The 16,920-nt window shown below is 36.7% G+C and overlaps 1 protein-coding gene across 1 annotated transcript in view; it reads right to left on the reverse strand.

Moving 5' to 3' along the window:
- The window catches only part of HELRODRAFT_83308 (hypothetical protein), a gene marked incomplete at both ends in the record, with an annotated part of 53,262 nt that overhangs the window by 8,713 nt on the left and 27,629 nt on the right, over positions 1-16,920 (reverse strand). The window contains 4 exons of the mRNA XM_009023422.1: positions 9,869-9,972; positions 10,699-10,779; positions 13,533-13,802; positions 15,045-15,233. Of these exons, the coding sequence (XP_009021670.1) occupies positions 9,869-9,972; positions 10,699-10,779; positions 13,533-13,802; positions 15,045-15,233 (644 nt within the window). The remainder of the gene's footprint in view (positions 1-9,868; positions 9,973-10,698; positions 10,780-13,532; positions 13,803-15,044; positions 15,234-16,920) is intronic.

The raw sequence follows: 16,920 nt of genomic DNA on the forward strand, positions 1-16,920 counted from the left end.
AGAATTAGTCGGTTTAACATAAACCCTCGAAGTTAGCTGTTCTTCTTTTTCTTCAATTAAGCAATCGAGAAAGGCCAATTGTTTTTCGGTGCTAAATTCGATGGTGAATTTGAGATGGGAGTTGTTCTGAAATATATTCTGTAAGTTGTAAACATCGGTGACCTTTTCGCAAATGATGAAAATGTCATCGACGTAGCGTGCATATATTGGGGGTCTGTTGGTAGGGTCAGCAAATATCCTTGATTCGAGATCGGCCATATAGAATTCTGCGAACAGCGGTCCCAACGGAGATCCCATTGCAACACCATCAATTTGCAAATGGAGAGAACCGTCTGGAGCAACAAACGGAGTTTCAACAGTACATAGTTTCAGAAGTTCGATGAGCAGGGTGGGAGGAATGTCAAGTTGTGGAAGTGTTGGGTGATTGTAGATGTAATTACAGATGATTTGTATGGTATAGTCGATTGGAACGTTGGTAAATAAACTTTCAACATCCAACGAAGCCATATGCCCAACGCACCGTTTGTTATCATTAATGATATCAATAAATTCAAAGCTTGATTTGACTGAGTAGGTGCGGGGTACATATGGCTCCAGAAGTTTGTTAACAGCCTTCGCCAATAAATATGTAGGTGTTGGGCATTGCGAAATGATGGGTCGGAGTGGATTGTTCACTTTGTGCGTCTTAATATTCCCGTAGATGTAGCCGGGACTGTATTCGCCGACGATGGGGGCGAATTTGACAGATGATGAACATTTATTGATTTGCGCTATTAATTTGTTGGCAGAAATTTTGATATTGGTGGTAGGGTCTTTGTCGATGGTTTGAAACTTTGAGTTGTCAGATAATATATTGTCTATTTGCGTATAGTAATCAATTTTGTTGAGCAACACATACATATTGGACTTGTCAGACTTTCGCACAACTATGTCGGGATTGCTACGGAGGCGTTTGGCAGCCTGGAGCATTTCTGTCGACAGAGCAGGTTTATGACATGCGTCGCGATGGCGATGTGCTTCGGCCAATAGTTGGCTATGCAAACTACTGTCGAAATTAATTAAATTCTGTTTTTTGAGTTTCTGACATTCGTTGTACAGCATTTCAAGTTCAGTTTCCTTAATAGCTTTACTGTATGGTCGACGTATGTGCATGTTTAAACCGAGGTTCAAAAATGAAATTTCATCTTGGCTTAAGTTGTGTGTAGATAGGTTGATATATGAAGTAATTTTATTATTAGGAAGAATGATATTACCTCGGTACAAACCTTGCAGTTTTTTCAATATAATTTGTTGTTTTGTAGAGTTATATGTATTATATTTTTGCTGAATATGTTTTTTGAGGTTGTCAATATCAAGGATATTAGCGTCATTTTCCAGAGAAGACATAAAGTTGTTGTATTGTTGGGTTGCAATGGACTCGAGGTAAACCGCATATTGGACACGTTTTTCTCTTGCGACAACAGTGCGACATAGCTCGCGAGAAAGGCTAGGCCCACCGCTTATAACTGGTGGTTGTCGTCAGGATGGGTGTCCGGATGTAAAAACTTTTCCCCAAATTATTCTTATGCCATCACAAAGAAAAACAACGGCCCCTAGTCTCCAGCAGGCCTTAAGTGGTCAAGGGGTGCCAAGAATCCCTGGGAAGTATGCAATAGCTGAGGGATGTTGCAGAAAAATTCAGAATGGCCCCTCTATGGTACTTAGACTTGGAACGCTCAATGTTGGATCACTGACTGGCCGCAGCATGGAAATCGCAGAAATGCTCGAGCGTAGAAGGATTGACATCTGCTGCCTTCAGGAAACCCGATGGAAATTGAATGGTGTCTGTCATGTCAACTCGGACAAAGAAAAATATAAACTATTCTGAAATGGTCAAAAGACGGCCAAAAATGGTGTTGGAATTTTTGTCAGAGAACCGCTAGGCCAAGAAGTACTGGATATTAAAAGGATTAGTTCACGTCTCATGTGGATCAAGCTTCGCATAGAAAAGCAAACATTGATTATTTTTTCTGCATACGCACCACAGACAGGCGAATCAAAAGAGATGAAAAATGACTTCTGGACTGCATTCTCTGACACCATCTCCACAATACCAAAATCTGAAACAATCCTGATTGGAGGCGATCTCAATGGCCACGTTGGTGAGAAAACAGATGGTTTTGACAACGTACATGGCTTTTTTGGCTATGGAAAACGGAATGAAGATGGCAACCGCATTCTTGAGTTTGCTGAAAGTCACGGGTTTTGTTTACTGAACACATATTTTAGAAAGAGGTCAGAACATCTCATAACATACAAAAGTGGACCATCAGCCACGCAAATTGATTTCTTCGCTGTCAAGCAACAACATCGAAGTCTATTCAAAAACGTCAAAGTTATACCTGGCGAATCATGTGTCGCCCAACATAGACTCCTTGTGGCAGACCTGGTTATCGAACTGTCAAAACATAAGTCTAAACAAATGCCTCGGAGAATCAAAAGCAGCAGGGCCCTCTGGACTCACAAATGACATTATCAAAGCATCTGGTACTGCAGGTATCCAAACGTTACTAAAACTTTGCCGTGAAATCTGGAGAAATTGCTCAATGCCGACTGAATGGAACTATAGCATGACAGTCCCGCTATACAAAGGCAAAGGTGATCCATTGAACTGTTCATCATATCTGGGTATACGTCTGTTAGAACACTCCCTGAAAATTGTCGAGAAAATCATTGAGAGAAGATTAACGTCGTGCATCACAATCGGAAATTATCAATTTGGTTTTCTAGCGGGGAAATCAACAATTGATGCAATTCACATCCTTCGGCAACTGCAAGAGAAGTACCTCGCAAAGCATCAACAACTATCACACATTTTTGTAGACCTTGAGAAAGCATTTGAACGAGTTCCCCGTGAAGCAATCAGGTGAAGTCTACGTTGACAACTCATTCCAGAATATCTTGTTCGACTTGTGATGGAAATGTATACGAATACTAAGACTCGTGTCAGCATAACGGTTGGAAACACAGATGCATTTGACATCGGCGTTGGAGTTCACCAAGGCTCAATTCTCAGTCCACTGTTATTTATAACTGTGATGGAAGAAATCACAAAACCGATACTCACTGGTGACATTTGGAATCTAGTATATGCTGATGATATCGTTTTAACAGCCACGTCTGAGCAGAATGCAGCACAGATGTTTGAAGATTGGAACACCAGACTCGTCGATCATGGATTCAAAGTCAACATCAGCAAAACCAAAGCAATGAACACTGGTGAACCCATCCAATCCACAGCTACTGGACGATGGCCTTGTTCAGTTTGTAAAGCTGGTGTAGGTAACAATTTAATCAAGTGTCAGCAGTGTAACCAGTGGTGTCACAAACGTTGTTCAAAAATAATTGGTACTTTATCTAAAGTGTCCAATTTTGTTTGTCCTGCTTGCATCAATCCACAACAACAAATTCGAAATAGCACTGTTTTTGAAGCCATTAAGATAGAGAAAGTCACATCGTTACAATATCTAGGGGATGTTCTGGATTGTACTGGAACAGCTGAAGCTGCCGTTCGAGCACGAATACGTGCAGCCTGGAATAAATGGCATCTCCTTGCCTCTATATTGATGCGGCGTGACATCCCTCTACCACTACGATCAAGACTTTATAAATCTGTTATGCGTCCGGTGTTGTTATATGGCGCAGAAACATGGCCAATGACAACCAAACTGGAACAACAACTTCAACGAACCGACATGAAATTGCTCCGATGGATGCAGCGAATTAGTCTGAAGGACCACATCAAATTTACTGAAATCCTGCGTCGTGCTGGTTTAGATGATATAAAGGTCGAATGCCGGCAACACCGTCTGCGGTGGTTTGGTCATGTCAAACGAAGTGGAAACAGTGCCATAACTTCTCTTGCAGATGTTGAAGTACCTGGCATACGTCCCAAAGGCCGTCCAAAAAAGTCCTGGTCGCAAACAATCGAGCAAGACATGAAAGCTCTAAATTTAAATAAAATGGATACAACTGATCGTCTAATTTGGCGCAAAAAGTTGATGGTAAAGAAAACAACGTCCTACCTCGGGAAACCGGGTCTCTGGACGCAAAACAAAGATTGATTGATTGATATACGGTATATGCGGTTTCTGGCTGAGAAAATGACGGCCGCAATGAAAGCTAAGGATCATATTCTCATGCGGACGCGGTTGGAAAACACGTAGCCGCAAAATTGTTGGAACGTCTCTCGACTACAATCTACATTTCAAAGGTATTAAAAATATTTAGTAAAAAATTTTATTCACTAATGAGAACTCTTTTATTCAGAGCCAGGGTAATAAATAATTAAAAGTATGAAATGGTAAAATAATGAAATGTCATTATAAAACCACTATGCTCAATTCAAAATAAAAGTACAGAGCGGTGAAATATATTCAAATTTATATCATAAATTGTTTCTGTCGCAATAAATGCCGTACGATAACCTTATAACAGTCTCTATCAACTCATCATTAAAAGAAACCGAATGAAAGATTAAAGTTATTATAGAAACCAACTGGAGATATTTCAAAGCATTTATAATTGTTGAGTAGTGTTTGTAATTGTCATTTAAATAGCTATGCAAATTATCGGAATATTTATTCATCTTATATTAAAGGTTAATCTCTCTCTTTTGCATTTGCTTCAGAGGTTTCAACGACAAACACACACAGCGTATATGAATACGCGTGCAAACCACGCATCATACATATTGCATATGATAGGCGGGGATCTCTTTGCATTTGAACCCAGTCATTGCAAATGCAAGACCAGGCGCCTTTAACCATTGAGCCATCACTCCGCCAGGGTTATTTGTCTGGATGATTCTAGGTTGCTTTTATGACACACCGTTAACTCCAAAATGTCGACTGTGTCGCCCTGTAAGGGCGACACAGTCGACATTTTGGGTAAGGGTATGTCGGGACGTAGGGTGTTGAACAGATAAGATATAGGCTGAATACCGTCAAATTTCAAATCTGGTGCAAATAACCGACAATTGGCAGGCGCACATACATTCAACCGGTTGGTGATCGCGGCTAAAATAATGTTGTGTCTTCTAGTGTATTTTGCTAGAGCGGAGGTGGAACTACAGTTAGAAACCACATGCTTATTTGTCTACCGAGAGCCACAGAGAGGACATAGAGGGCTTGGTGTTTTGCCCAATCTAAACAACTTAGCGTTTGTCGGCAGTTGCTACACTAAATATTTCCTAGCAAATTTGAAGAGGGCTCCAGCAAGATTCTTCGTAGTTTTTGACCAACGAGAAATATTGTTAGCTTTGATGACGGTTTTTATTTTGGAGATAATTATGCCCTGACTTTCCAGTGAAATGACATGGTTGAAACACGATTCAATTCTTCCTTATTCTAATTGTTTGAGCTATAATTTTAAAGAACCTGATTTTGAGAAAGTGTTGTCGATTTTGATATAATCGTTTGTCGATTCTTTGTATAAGCATTGAATTTCTTTGTTCTGACTAGTTTTGAAATAGTTGCGCAGCTTTAATCTCGCTCTTTCTGTGGCATCTTTTTGCGACATAATGTAATGGCCTACAATCTTTGCTGGCAGCGAAGTAAGTTCTGCTACACAGCCGCTAATTGGCATATCTGGCTAATTTCGGACAGCTTCAACAATTAGATTATCGAGGTTTTCGCTATCTAAATCAACGAGAAGCTGTAGCTGCAAACTTCAAAATTCAGCTGTGAGGGAACAAATCTTCTTAGAATTTGTAGCTTTTACTGTGGCCCACATTTAACTTTGAAATCTCTTCCAACAGACTTTTGACTTTAACTTGCCTTTTGCTTTGGGAGTCTTTGCATTCATAATCGTATAACTTGCCTAGATATGTAAAAGATTGGCCTATCTCTACGTTAGGGATTTGTACGTCATCAATCGTTAGTCGTGGCAAAAACTGATCATAGGTTCCATCCTTCTTCCTCATTCCAAAAGAACAACATTTATCAACTCCCATTTTCATTTCTGACCAGCTACACCAAACTTTATTTAAATCGATCAGTTTTTTTGCTCCATCAGTGCTGTGTGCTATGATTGGAGCCATGATCTAGTATTTATGTCGGAAGTTGGGCCCCAGAAATAGCCATATTGTTTATACTCATTGTTGTCCAAGATTTTCATGAGAGGATTAAAACAAATATTAAAAAGCAGCGGTGAACATGGGTCTCCTTGGAGCACAACTTTACTAACCGGTATTGTTTGCGTCAATTCACCATTAACAGATACTGATATAGAATAGCTGGAATATATTGATGTTATTAGATTTTGGACTAATTGTGGAACATGATGATGTTTTAAGATAGAAGTACTGAGATGATGGTTTACCTCTCCAAAGGAATTTCTCAAATCTAGTAATGCAACAACAATAGTATGTTGATGACGTTTGGCATTTTCTAATAGATGTGTTAGCATCTGGGTGTGTTCGGCTGGTCCATCAATAGTTGGGTAGAAGCCCTTTTGAAGTTGTTTTTGTCAAGAAAATTGTAGAATCTTGATTTTATAAAAGTTGAAAATATTTTGTAGAGTACTGGTTGAAGGACGGAAATTAAATGGGTTAGTTGCATCACCCTTCTTGTAGATCAAGACCGTCAATCCGCTACGCCAGCATTGTGGATTTGTTGTAGAGCGCCAACATATTACAAACAATTTGTGAAGATATGTTCTTAATAATGGGCATCTTTTGAGAGTTATGATTGAAATTTGGTCTAGTGGACAAGGAGATGCCTTCGTTTTGCTTTTCCCGACAATTGCTGTGATCTCAGTGTGAGTTGCCAGATTTAAATTTCCTTGAAATGAAGGAGCGGGATGGGGAGGAATCCAATCTGGAAGACGAAACGTGGTGCGGTCGCCTGCGTTGAGTAGATTTTTAAAAAAGTTGGTGGCGGTTTCGGTATTGAAGAGTGGCGATTGAGAGTTCGAGTTGTTAAAAATATTGTTACATGTTTTCCAGAAGTTTTGTTTAAGTTTGGTTGAAATGTTGTTACTTTTTTTATTCAGTCTATTTGTTTTTAATGTTGCCTTAATTTGTTTGCTGAGCATCACGACGTTGTTGTTGAGTTGGCTATCTGACTGAGCCAATGTCTTAAATTTTTTAATTTTGTTTTTAAGCGTCGAATATCGCAATTCCTGTGTTCACCAGGTTTTGAATCTTTTGCTAATGTACCACAGTTGGACGCAAAATATGAGTAGATTGTATTTTGAAAACCGATAGCGAAGCTGTCGACATCCGCACAGTCATCGCTTAGTTTTAGTAGACGCTTTAGTTCTATATGGAAAAATGCATTGGCTTCAGCCCAATGCGATGACGATTTGGGCAGTGTTATTCCAGGTAATGGTTTTGGAGTAGTTGTTGGAGTCGACGTGTGTTGGAATGTTGTTGGATTGTTGCCCTCGCTGTCGTTTGGTTCCACATCGGACTTCATGTACTAGAGAGATTTGTAAAATTTACGGACTCTTTGATGCATTGACAGTCCTTTCCGACCCTTGCAAGATTTGCCGCAACAAGTTAACAGATTATTTGGATTATAAAGTAAAATATTATTATTATTTGTTAATAAATTCGGAAAAATGTTAGCGTTATTGTTTGGTGAAATATTTTCATTAGAGTTAAAACGAACAGCTGTACACATCCAGAAGTGTCTAAAAACATAAAGTCTTTATTGCAATGCGGACAAATTGTTACGTTTAAAGTATTATATGAGATTAAAATTAAACTAATAAAACCATTAAATTTAAAATATTTGATAAAACTCAATTTTAAAAACACAGTCTTATAAAATAACCTACAATTTGATATAAAATGCAAATATATTAAACGTCAATAAAACCTATATTGCTAATATAAACGGTGAGCCACCCAAAAGCGACTCTTTTGTTTAAAAACAAGCAGCAATAATAATAATAGTAATAATAAAAATAAATGTCACTTATAAAGCGCCTATGCAAGCGACCGAAGCGCCCTCGAAATTAGGAAATTTATAATAAACCACGGCAATTCTACAATGTTAATTATAACTTTAAGATACGATAAGTTACAAAAATGCGTAAGTAGTTTAATAAAACAATCCTCGTTTATAGTCTCCATCCGTTATGGATCGGACTTAATTATTCCATTCATCAGTTTCTCTCTCCAAGCCAATCTATCCATTGCGTCTGTCTCCTTGAGACCAAGTGCCTTCAAGTCCTCCTGTATGGTCTGCGTCCAGGACTTTTTTGGGCGACCTCTTGGGCGGATGCCAGGCACCTGGTGCTCAGTAACGGAAATAATTGTATCGTTTTCGCTTCCCTTCACATGGCCAAACCATCGTAGGCGATCGGTTCAGGATCTCGGTTGTATGGATAGATCCCCCAGGTCATCATGCTGCATCCAACGAATCATCTTCATGCCAGTACGGTGAAGCTGCTGTTCGAGTTTTGTTGTCATCGGCCACGTTTCTGCACCATACATCAGAACAGAACGTATAGCTGTGTTGTATAGTTCTGATCGCAGCGGTAGAGGAATGCTACGCCGCATCAGTACCGAAGCAAGAAAGTGTCATCTGCCCCATGCCGCACGTATGCGTCCACGAACGGCGGCATCAGCTGTTCCAGTTCAATCCAGCATATATCCCAAATAATGAAATGAAGTAACAGTTTCGATCCCGGTAATCGTATCATTGTCGCGGGTTGATGAAGGCGGGGCATACGAAATCAGTCACTTTCCTCAGTGAGCCGGTAATTCTCGAGCATCGTCTGTGGAGCCACTGCTGACATCGTAGGCATTTGATCGAGTTTCTTCCAACTCCAGCCCCACACACAAAACATGGCCAATGACCAGAGACCATAGGCTCAGCGGTACCACCGGTGATCATAGTTTTTGTTTTGTCAAGGTTTAGCCCGTGTTCGGCAAGCTGGGTATTCTAGACCTCAAACTTTCTAGCTGCGTCTTGTTCCGGGGCCGCCGTCAGGACGATATCATCTGCATATATCACATTCCATATGTTATCTGAGCGTATCGGTTTGGTTATTTCTTCCATCACCGTGATGAAAAGTTGGGGGCTGAGTATTGATCCCTGATGGACGCCGACGTTAATATCAAATTCATTCGTGTTACTGGCTGTTGTGCTGAACAGCCATACGTTGTACGTTGGTTGTACGTGGTACGTTGTATGGCTGGTCAGCACAACCACGTTGCCATAACCAGCCGACCCAGATATTTTGGAACAAGCTGTCTACGTAGCCACCACCTAATTGCCTCATGAGGAGCTTTGTCAAAAGCTTTTTCCAAGTTCACAAAGACATGGAACAGTCGCTTTTGCTTTGCCATGTATTTTTCCTGTAGTTGACGAAGGATATAGATAGCATCATGGTGAATCTCCCTGCCATGAAGCCGTACTGGTAACCACTTATTGAAACGCACGACAAGTCATCTTTCAATGACTTTTTAATAACTTTCAGGGGATGTTCCTGAAGACGTATACCCCAATATGAAGAGCATTTAAGCTCAGCATTTGTCAACTGCGCGACAAAAAATAAGCACAAAAACTAACTAATGAAACTGAAAGTAGTTAAAAATAATTGCTAAATACTTCTTAAAATAATGAACTACACTAACTCATATTTGTTGGACTTCATTAGACAAAATTGAATAGGTTTTACCAAGTATGAAGTTATAATACGGACATTATTGATGTAAAATATTTATTATGCTCATATTGTAGTTTAGTTGATTTGAAGGTGAAGCAGCGATTCCAACAAAATTGTTTTATGATATTTTATCAAATTTTGAATCAGAAAATGGTCATATCAATGAATATAAATCAGAAATACAGATTGAAAATTGAAAAAATTTCACCCATTGCAGTTTTTTTTCATTTTTTGCACTTTCCTCATCAGCTAACAGTCTTTCTTCCTCTTCTTTCTGTTCAATTTCTGCTTTTTGCTGGGCTTCAAGAGCAGCTATCCTCAATAATTCCAATTCTTCTTTAGATGGCCCTAAAAATTATATTCCTATAAGTTATAGTATGATGTTACTATGAATCATAATATGTTACGGCATGAATAAACAAATAAAAATTTGACCCATTTTACTTTATGTCGCAACATGGACAACACACTATATTTGATTCTAGCTACAAAATAACTTGAATACGTTCTATCAAAACTGCACCCGATCCTAGTTACAAGAGATTTCCAATTTGTCTGTTAGACACCCGACTTCTCATGACGATTATCACATGAAAAATCGATACCAAAGTTTTAACAGCTACCAGAGCTATTAGTTTAATAAGAATCACGCTTATTCGAGAGTAACTGTGGTAAATAAAATCTGGATTAAGTGATAAGGGTCAAGGGTAGCACCGCTAAGTCTGACCAAACAGCAGTTGTATGTGAAAGAGATGCTTGACATAAAGTGTAACTTAGTTGGGAACGTACATAGAACCATTCTACTTGAAATATAAATTGCTCTTCTTTGAAAATGTCTGCCTTGATTAGCTGCTAAATGTAAATCGGTTGCCGAAAATTGTTATAAAAATTTTTAAATATAAATACCGTTAAAAAGATAAATAACAAATATATATTAAAGTAATAAACATGTATTTAACGTAATTAAAATTATTTATAAACTAATTAAACAAAGTTAATTCTAAAAATTAAATGTAGATGATATATAAAATACAACACCATATGTTCTTGATCCTCCAATACTGAATTTAATTTGACTTAATATATCTTCGTTTACTCCGGTCAAATCTTTGGTAACATCTGTCATTAATCAAAAAAATTATCAACGTTCAAACTATTTACTATCAGCTAAATTCTACAACAAATAAAATGCATAAATAACAAATCTACAAATGCATAATATATTTCAAAACTCTATAATGTCCAAACATATTTTTGTTATAACATAACAATTAACAGTAGCTGCAACTTCAGGTGACAACTGATCGGCAGTATTGGATCCTAAGAAGAATGCAAAAGACAGTTATAAAGGACATTTTGTTTTTTCCTAACTTGACAACATGATAATTATATTTTTTGTTACACGCCTGAATATTAGTTTAACTTTAAATTTACAAATTTTTTGAATACTCACCGTTTAAAATATTAGTTTCAGCAAAAGCTGAAAAATGTTGATAAATTCTGGCTGGAGAACACGATGCAAGATATGTCGATGACATCTTTATCTCATATGAAGATCCTAACAAAGTCAATGAATCTGTTTTCAACAAATCAATCAATCAATCCTCGTTTATAGTCTCCATCCGTTATGGGTCGGACTTTTTTATTCCATCCATCAGTTTTCTGTTTTCAACAAATCCAAAGTGAAATTCACCATTGAGCATAAGAACGATAAATACTTACCTTTCTTGATGTTCTCATCATCCGCAATGAATATTGATTTGAAACTGCTATCTATGTAATAACTACAAATAAAGGCATTTGCCTCAATGGAAAAAGCGAATCCACTGAACAATTTAAAATCAGTATAACAAGAGCATTCATCAACCGCACCTTCATTCATCATCAACCGAAAAATGTGATGTAGAATTGAAAAGAATCACAAATCTCTTGGTAAACAATGGATACTGCACATCAATGATCGAGAAAATAATTAAAAATAAATTACAACAACTTAATAGCCCACAACACAATAATCCAAACAATGACATCATCTTCTATAATAAGAATCATATGAACACTAAACTACCAAACGGACTAATCCGTCTTAAAACAGATCATTTATAAAAATGTCAAACCTAGTAACCTTTCGACAAAAAAACTACGAATTTATTATAGAAATGCAAAAACATCAAACCTGGTCATGATCAATAACTGCACTCCTCAAATTGGTTCGACTTTAAAGCGTAGCTATCTGACATACGAATTTACATGTCCCCTTGATGGCTGTGCACGTCAGAATGTTTCATATATCGGAGTAACTACAACATCGCTAACTAGACGACTGACCATGCACAAAAGGGAAGGTTCTACAAAAACACACCTAGAACACAAACATAATATTGAAACTACAAGAGATATCCTGGACAACAACACCAAAATAATATACTGCAATTCCAGCCATTCCCATCTTAAATTAGCCGAAGCCATTATCATCGACAAAAAACAATCCCTGATGATAAACAAACTAAAAAGATTTCAACAATACTTCCGAAAAGAAGAACAATAATAAATTATGTTAACAACACCAGTGAGACCAATGAGGACACTGAAAAAAGTAGTATCGACCAAAGTGCTATCAAAGAGCAAGTAAATGATACCAATAAAATTAGCACAATAAAACATAACATCAAAGCAATTAGCTCAAACAAAGAAATCATAGCAATAATAAAGAAGACAGTAAAATTAACACAGTCACTGATAAAAATATATGCTAATCACAGGAACGAAGGCCTTGATTATACAAATTCCCTGAGGATGATTGAAAATTCGAAATAGGTCCTATAAGAATGAATTGGAAAACTGTATATTATTCTAATTTTAATAAAATAAATAATGACATGAATTTGGTTAGAAATATTGAGAAATATAAATATAACAAAAAACTATCAAACGCTAGAAATTCGGTAGATTTTATAAATTACTATTACAATATTTAAATATTGGAAGGAGACTATATTTCGTACAGTATTGTATGAATTCTACCAAATTGTTGGCATTAATCAATTTAAAGTTTGTCTTTTCAATTTTCTCTGGTAATTGTTAAATTTGTTAAAAATAGAATTATTATCCAAGTTCATCATGAAAATTTAATGAAACTGTTGTTATCCAAATTCATCGTGCAGATAGGCCTTATTTAGATTTTGTGGTGTTACGACCACTTCACTATCAAGATGTCTCACAATGCACACACAAAGGAGCCATCAAATCTCACTTACAATCAATACATGCAACTCCAATAACCCACCACATTCTTGACAACACAAAAATAATTTATCAAAACACCAACACAATACATCTAAGAATTGTTGCCGATGTATTTGCGCAAGCTTACGTAAGTGAGAAACATCTGTTTTCGTCAACTTTTGATGACTTTTCTGACAAAAATTTATGCTGAATACTTTTGAATAAATTAGCGAATCGCACCGAATAATCGGCCTCCGCTTTGGCCATATTTAGGCCGCAAACCGAATAGTTAATTTTCGTTTAAACCATCACTATTTTGGATTCCAAAACAATGATCGTTGATTATTATTACCAAAAAATTTATTTTGGTCATAATACCTGTTAAAACATTTGAATTTGAACAAGAGATTGAATATTATCTCGATAAACAATTGTTAGATAAACATGATTCGTCTACTGTTTTCTTCAGTAACTTGTTTTTTATTCAAAGATTTTTTTCAAAATTTTTGCAACTCTGGGTTTTAACTGCCAAAACAAAAATTTTTCAAGCAGCTCCCTTAAAACTGCGGTTCAAACAATTTTATTTTCATCAAAAACAGCATAAACAAGCACAAATTTAACTCTATAAAAATTTGTAAACAAATTACCGTAAAAAGATAAGTTGAATTCTAGTTCATCTAAAAAATCTTCAATGCTGTTTTCTACCGTGTTTAACTTTCGATAATCTTCTAATCTTGCAGTAAATGCTTTTTCTTCATTGTCTGTTCCTTCAACAACATAAGCAGGAAGATCTCTAATTCTTTGTTTCAAGAATTCATCATCAGCATTCAATTTGATAACCAAATCAGGTAAGATAGCTGCCAATTTGTTGGCCGGTTCAACATCCGCTGATCTAGCTTCTTTCACTTCATCCAACGCTTAATTTATTTTTAATTAATTAATATTGGTTATTTCAAACTTAATGCAAAATATTTAACATAAAATCAATTGATTTCAATCAATTCCCTGTAAACAAAGTTCTTTCAATTGTCGTAACGCTTTTACAGAGTTACCAATTTGAACTAAAGTTATAAAATAATTTAGTTAAATTTCTTAAAACTCCTAGAAAGATTTATGCTTTTTTAAAAATTTGCACCCCCTAGTTGAGCTAGTGAACTTCCCACCGTCGCGGTCTGCATTGGTTGCCGGTAGCTGGTATTCCAGATTACGATGTTGGCGTTTAGAAGTCGATGAAGTAAAACACCAGGTTACTTTGGAAATGTTTTTAAAGGGGTGGAAGATTTATTGTCAAGGACTCGCCTTAGATCAGCGGCAAATAGAATGGTGTAAGTTCCAAGAGTGCGAACGGCGACTAAAGGAAGAAGCTTGACATTGTCGGCCCCGTTATTTAAAACTCGTTGCCAATCGAACTAGGTGAGGTAGCTTCAATGAATGCCTTCAGGAAAGGGCTATTGACAAACCTTTTAGAGAAGGCCTATACAACCTCCTCCGAGATTTGCTGAGGAGTGAATACAATAACAACAACAACAACGACGATTAGAACAACAACAGCAGCAGCAGCAGATGCTGCTGATAAATAAGAAATATCAACGTTTCATACTTTTGCTCGTACAACCTCCAACTGAAGTAAGCTTTTTAAAACTTTTAAATTAATAAAAAAAAATAAATGTAAAACAATTTTTTATAACAATTTAACAAACAGTGTCATTTTCTCTATATAAATCTTAACGACTTTTTTTATTGATCATCTGGTATTTTATTTTTCCAGATTTATGTAAAACCAAACAATAAACAAGATTTGACAAAAAAACATGAAAAATAATCAAATCAGCTATAACAGATACATCATGAACATAGAAACATTAATTAGTGAAATAGAATATTATTATTTTTTTTATTATTTAAAAAAAAATCAGGATCTGAGTGACGCAGAAACTGTAACAGCATGCAAAACAATAGTAAAATGGTAAGGAAATAAATAAATAAAAGTGGCATGCCATTAATCATACATAATTCTTCCTAAATAATATTGATTTTTAATAAGCGTAAAGATACGATGTAAAATAATAAGTTTAAAAATTTCATGTCAAAATATTAACTTATTAAAAAGACCCGAATATTAAATCAAGAAAAAGAAAAATAAAAAATTTATAATTTACTTCCAAATAGAAGAGTTACTTGCTCAGCTGTTGTAGGATAACCATCAATGATAAATCCTTGATTTTGAAAAGGCTTCGACAACAGAACTTTCTTGAGACACGTTATTAAAGTATTATTATCAAACTTCCCTTCATTTTCTAAAAGGATTTCTTCCACGGAGTCTAAAAATGTTTCATATTCTTCTTTTTCTTCGTGATCTTATTAAATAATTTTTTTTGTCATTTCAAAGAAAGATAGTATTAAACTTATTACATTTTTGTAATAAATAGAGAATCTAACGTTTAATTAAAATCGGTTCTCGGTTCAGCAAACATAATGAATGGGTAAAGTAAAGTAAGCGCGAACTCACACCTAAAAACGTCTGCAAGAAAATTTTCTTACAGTTTGGTCCGAAAAAAATTGTATCAAATAAAATTGCAAAATCATAAATGCATAAATATACAAACATATATAACAACGATACACCAGAATACACATCCCATAATCCCAAAAAGGGATACACGCTTTGTTTCGTTTCGTTTCGTTTCATATTTCATGCTATTCTTAAACGTTATTTCTATGTATTAGCAGGGTTAATTAGAATTTAAGAAGGCGTTAGTAGTGTTTATTAGGATAAGTAGTAGTAAATTAATTAGAGTTCAACAGGGTTTTAGTAGTTTTAATTACGGTTAATTAGGATTTAACTAGGTTTTCCATGTTTTAGTAGAAATAATAAAGGTTTGTGAAGGTTTTAATAGGTTTTGTTGCCTAACTCGGGCAACAAACAAGTTAGGCGTCCACAAAAATGCACTTTTGGTCGTTGTGAGATATGGCGTACTCGCAGGTCACCAAGTTCAAGCCCTTGGGCGATTGGGGGGTGACGACGAACACATGTAAAACATATTACTGAAAGTGTTTAGCCCCAAGCCAGCCCAAAGACGGTATAGGTAAGATGGTTGTCCCCTGCCCACCCGAGGCCAGGTCAGTGTCCGCATCCTGCCAGACGATAAAGCAGCCCTAGTCAATGACTATACTGCTTCCTCCGAATGGAGAGGAGACTATAAAAAAATGTTTTGGCCCTAACCCATTTTGTTAGTCCGCCGTGCCTGACTGAATATTCAAATTTCAGTCAAAACATGTCAAAACTTGCGCGTTGTTATATTGTCGTTGTTGGGCTAAGTGAAACCAGAATCTCTGAATCTGTTCTTTGTAGAGAAAGAGGTGCGAGTTATACCATTTTCTGCCAGGGTCATTCCGTTGGTAAGGCAAGAGCGCAAGAATTAGTTGATTTTGTCGTCAGTAGGTCTATTCATGGGGCTGTCCGTGAAGCCCCGTGTGGTATATCCTTTCGTTTCATAAAACCACAACTGAACCTCGTCAACGGTAATGTAGCTACGCTGATAAGCTGTTACGCGTCCACGCTTGGATCATCGCAAGACGAAAAAGACGAAATTGACGAAAAAGACAAAGGAGCAGATTGACAGCTAAGATTTTCAAGGGAGCTCGTGGATTGCTAGTCGTAATGTACGCAGCACATCTTGCTTGGATTTATGGCAAAACCAACCGCATTAAAAGAGCATGGTAACTCACAAGGTTTTGTAGTAGATAAAGCATCGTCAAATGAAAAAGTCCTGGTGGACGGGAAGGGCGCATATATACCAAAAAGTCGCAGATCAAAACAATTTAAAATATTTTAATCAGAAATTGAAAACAATTTATGATCCACAAGCTGGTGTAATCGAGTGATGGTTTGACGCTCATTAGAAATGGCTCAGGAATACGCGCTCGCAAGCCGAGCCCATCCGTGAAGTGCTTATTAAAAATAATTTTTTAACTACTCAGAGCTCTCAGAGTTACCAAGTTGGAGCTCCGAAAATGGTCTCTGTAACCCAGCCA

The sequence above is a fragment of the Helobdella robusta genome (genome assembly GCF_000326865.2).
Source record: "Helobdella robusta unplaced genomic scaffold HELROscaffold_36, whole genome shotgun sequence".
NCBI classification, from domain to species: Eukaryota; Metazoa; Annelida; class Clitellata; order Rhynchobdellida; family Glossiphoniidae; genus Helobdella; species Helobdella robusta.